The 4,451-nt window shown below is 40.9% G+C and overlaps 1 protein-coding gene across 1 annotated transcript in view; it reads right to left on the bottom strand.

The window, feature by feature from the left end:
- The window catches only part of LOC102874045 (cell wall protein DAN4-like), a gene marked incomplete at both ends in the record, with an annotated part of 6,884 nt that extends 4,267 nt beyond the window's left edge, over positions 1-2,617 (bottom strand). Inside the window, 2 exons of the mRNA XM_006903433.1 lie at positions 1,086-1,171; positions 2,518-2,617. Of these exons, the coding sequence (XP_006903495.1) occupies positions 1,086-1,171; positions 2,518-2,617 (186 nt within the window). The remainder of the gene's footprint in view (positions 1-1,085; positions 1,172-2,517) is intronic.
- Between the last annotated feature and the right edge of the window lie 1,834 nt (positions 2,618-4,451).

The following is a 4,451-nucleotide window of genomic DNA, read 5'->3' as shown; positions in this document are numbered from 1 at the left end:
GTGTCATCCGCATAACGCAGGTTGTTGATAAATCGTCCACCAATCCTGACCCCACATTTCTCCTCATAGAGCCCAGCCTCCCGGATAATCTGTTCTGCATGTAGGTTGAAAAGGTATGGAGATAGGATCCATCCCTGGCGTACGCCCTTCCCAATTTTGAACCATGCAGTGTTCCCTTTCTCTGTTCTGATGACTGCCTCTTGGTTCAAGTATAAATTTTGCATTAGCACGATCAAGTGTTCTGGGATTCCCATTATTCTCAGAGTCAGCCACAGTTTATTATGGTCCACACAGTCAAACACCTTTGCATAATCAATGAAGCACAGATAGACATTGCTCTGGTAACCCCTGCTTTCAGCCAAGATCCTTCTAACATTAGCTACAATATCCCTAGTACCACGACCCCTTCTAAATCCAGCCTGGACTTCTGGCAGTTCTCTGCTCATGTGCTGTTCCAGTCATTTTTGGATAATTTCCAGCATAATGCAAAAAGTGAGTTGTTCTTTAAACCTTATTTTATGATCAAGGGTATTTTTTGTTGTTGTTGTTGTTGATTGTCATATAGTCGAGTACGACTCATAGCAACCCTATGAACAAAAGGCCTGAAGCCTTTCTATAACTGTCATCGATTCTCTAAGTTCATAGAGTTTCCAGAGTCATATTGTTTAGGAATTAAGGATACTGAAGTTCATAATTGCTTGGTGATTTATTATCGCAGGTATGGGACATACAGTAAATATGGCCTTTAAATCACCAAAACAGTTCTGTTGAAAAGTGGTGTTGTTTTTGCTGTTCTATATAGTCAGATCAGAGCAGCCTCAATAGCTGACCTTCTAGTAGGTTTACAAAGGCTATAGATCACATCAGAGGAGACTGTCCATCTTCCTCCTGTGGAGGAACTGGTAGATTCAAACTGAATGCCATTCGGTTGGCAGCACAACTCCTTACCATGAAGCCACCAATGCTCCCTGCTAAAAGGTGAAGAAACTACAAATACAATATACTGGGGATAATTCCAAAGGAACACCAAGTACTTTATCACTCATTATTTAGCTTTTTGGTTTTGTTTTTTGTTTAAATCTTACCTGTACATGTCGGTAGTGGTTTATGCCATACCATTTTTTTGTCAATTTCTACACAGAAAGCATAAGTTGCACCACTTAATTTGTACCTAAAGGAATAGAGGGAGAAAAAGTGAAGAAATATTCCATTTCCACATACTTAAATTTCCTCACAATCTCCAGAATGCCTCCACAAAATATTCAATATACCAGTAAAACTCACTAAAAATACTCATACTTGCTGAGTCAGAATCTACTCACAGCTGACCCTTCTTTGGCTTTCCAAGACTGACCACGTCACTCAATGGGAGGAGATTGCCCATCTTTCTCCTGAAGAACTGTGGTGGGTTTGAACCGCCAGAGAGGAGTGGGCTCTGGGTCACTAACTCCTTATGGACTACACCACCCGTGTTCCCTACTACACCCGTAAAGGAGACAGTGAAGAATTAATAAATTATCATGCAGGCATTTAAAGGGAAAAAAAGATTACATTGTAAAAGGTGGTGCCATTAGGATAAAGAAACCAAAATTTGAATACAACATAGAATACATTGTTATTTGCAATGGGCACATGTTATAAAATAGAAATCTTTTCAAAGCCCACTGATAAGATGCAAATGCTTGTAGTTTTCTGAGTTCTGAAAGATTAAGACAGCCTCGAAGAATAATTGTATTCAGAGGTTATCCTCTAGATTCTGTATTAATGGCTCAGACATCTGTGTGTATAGTACAGAAGATACTTGATAAAGATATCTTCATCTTTAAAAAAAGAAACTACACACAAATTAAAAGAGCATACCTCAGAAGACAAATGAGAAAAATGACCAAAGTTTTCAGCAGTGTCTGTCTGAGACCCTGATGATATTTAACAACTGAGTTCTTTCCCTAACTTGGTAAGTCCAAAAGTATTTCTGGTCAGAATGATATTTTGATGCTAGGAATAAATAAATAAATAAATGTTTTTTTAACTCAAGGCATCAGAACTGATTCATACTTGTCCTTCCAGTGAGTTTTCAGAGCTGGTAAATTATACAGTAGGAGACTATCCATTTATCTCCCTTGAAGCACTTGATAGATTTGAACTGCCTGACTTTAGGTTGGCAGGACAATTTCCTAACCAACAGACCACCAGAGCTACCTATTTTATAATTCACTATTTGGAAAACTTAAAGACTGATTTCTCTTTTAACTCTTAAAGGTTGTAATTACTCCAAGTATTATCAACCACTCTCTTTTAAATTTTTGTCTTTTGCTAATTATTCAACACTTAAATTTTTATTTGGTGGTAAAAGAAATATTACCCCACATGTCTACACTTAACCGTGATCAGTTGATGATGAAGGATCTTTGAGGAGACGGGTGTCTTTAATCTCCATAAACTTGTAAACACTGGTTATGTATTAAATTCTTATTATTTTTATCTTTGTTAAATGAAAAGTTACATGTTATAACTTACCCCAGGTTGCATGAAAAGATGATGCGTGAATAAAATAATAGGCCATTTGTTATATTGATATAGCCATTTTTTATTTCTCCAGGATGAGCACATGGTCTTCCTAGATAATATAAACATATTTAATTTTCATCCAACACCCTTTCCTGATCAAAACACTCAACAAAATAGGATCAGAGGGTAATTTCTTCAACATAGTAAAAAGTATTTATGAAAACCTGAGAGCCAGCATTGTTCTCAATGGAGAGAGGTTAAAGGCATTCCCTTTAAGAACAGGAACGAGGAGCGAACACCGTGTGCCCCCAGAGGAGCAACGACTACCTGCCACTGTGTGACCCCCTGCAGCACACGCCTGCGTGATCCCCAACACAGGGTGCTGCTGCATAAATCCCCAGCAGCGTCCACGCCCCGCCCCCTACCTCTTGGTGGTAGTGTCCAAGCCCTGTGCTGTTTTGCACCCCTAGTCCCTTGCTTCCCCCCTTCCCCCGCCCCCCTCCTTGTAGCTCCACAACCAAGCACCGCAGCCCCCACAACAGCCCTATGGCCTCAGGGCACCACCATGGATCCAGCCATTACCCAGAGCTATCAGCCAAGCTGCTGTGGAACTAATCTGGCAGGAGAAAGGCCTGTACAATCCTGGCTGGGTTTACTGGGGCACCGCTGATTACCTGGGAGAGCACCTAAGGGCATGCCCACTGGTGGGGAATTTGGCCGAGCTCTCTTGGGCTACACGAATTGCCCCAAACGAACAAAACAGGTGGCTTCTCTGGACTTTGCAGACCAGCCAGAGGCTAGTGGGTAGGTGGGAATTTGACTTGAACTTTTTGGATCTTGTCGGATCCAGGACTCTGCTAGAGCAGGGGCTGTTGTGTGAGGACACCTGTGTAAGTGCCACCAGGCAGGGAATACTGAGAAAACCATTGGGTAGGAAACAGACAGCAGGAATTTAAGTAGGGACCCCAATCGTGAGCACACTGAGAGACCAGAGGTTTGAGTAAGGTCCCCCAAGTGTTTGACCTGCCCTTTCGATCACCCCAACCCTTTGCCTGCCTCACCCCATTTGACTCCACACCAGTGACTACATATCTGGGCAATCAACTTGCCTTTAATTGGGAGCACCTTGACCTGTCTTACCAGCAAGAGATTGCCCCAACAGGCTCTGAACTGACATTTCTCTGAAGTCAGAAATTCAGAGAAATGCACAAGTTCCATTGCTACCCAACTGATCTCAAGGGCATTTTTTTAAGATCAAGAACATATCAATGTCTCGAACAAAGCAAACTATGCCACACAATACACAAGAGCAAATCAAGATGTCACTCACAAAGGGAGATAAAGTATCAGTGGACTCCCTGAAGCCAGAAAGTCTCATTGGACTTTCTGACACAGAATTTAAAAGAGGAGTGACTGAATATATCCAATGGATGAAAGACAAACTTAATGAATTGCAGGATACTACAAGCAAAGACCAGGAGGAGCTAAAAAAAAATAATGCAGAACATTGCAGAGAAAACAAATGAGGCATTAGTGGCACTGAAAAAACAAGAATTCACCATTCAAAATATAAGGTCCAATGTTTCAGAGGCTGTCAACATGATGGAGGGACATAAGAGCAGAGTTGATGAGATGGAAAACAGAATCAGTGAAATTGAAGACAAAATTGTCACCACTGATTTGCTAAAGCAAATAAAACAACCTCAAAACAGAAGGAAAAGAAGAAAACCTAGGAATAATGTGGGACACCATCAAGAAAAATAACATGTGCATCACTGGAATCCCAGAAAAGGAAGAAGCAAGTAAAGGCACTGAAAACGCTGTGGAAGAATTACTACAGGAAAACTTTCCAGTCATAATGAAGAATGAGAGAATACGTATTCAGGAAGCTCAGCGAACACCATATAGATTTGACTCCAAAAGAAAAACATCAAGGCATATCA

The sequence above is a fragment of the Elephantulus edwardii genome, unplaced genomic scaffold (assembly GCF_000299155.1).
Source record: "Elephantulus edwardii isolate Elephantulus edwardi_28Jun2011 unplaced genomic scaffold, EleEdw1.0 scaffold00872, whole genome shotgun sequence".
NCBI classification, from domain to species: domain Eukaryota; kingdom Metazoa; phylum Chordata; class Mammalia; order Macroscelidea; family Macroscelididae; genus Elephantulus; species Elephantulus edwardii.
This window is presented reverse-complemented; position numbering and strand designations above follow the sequence as displayed.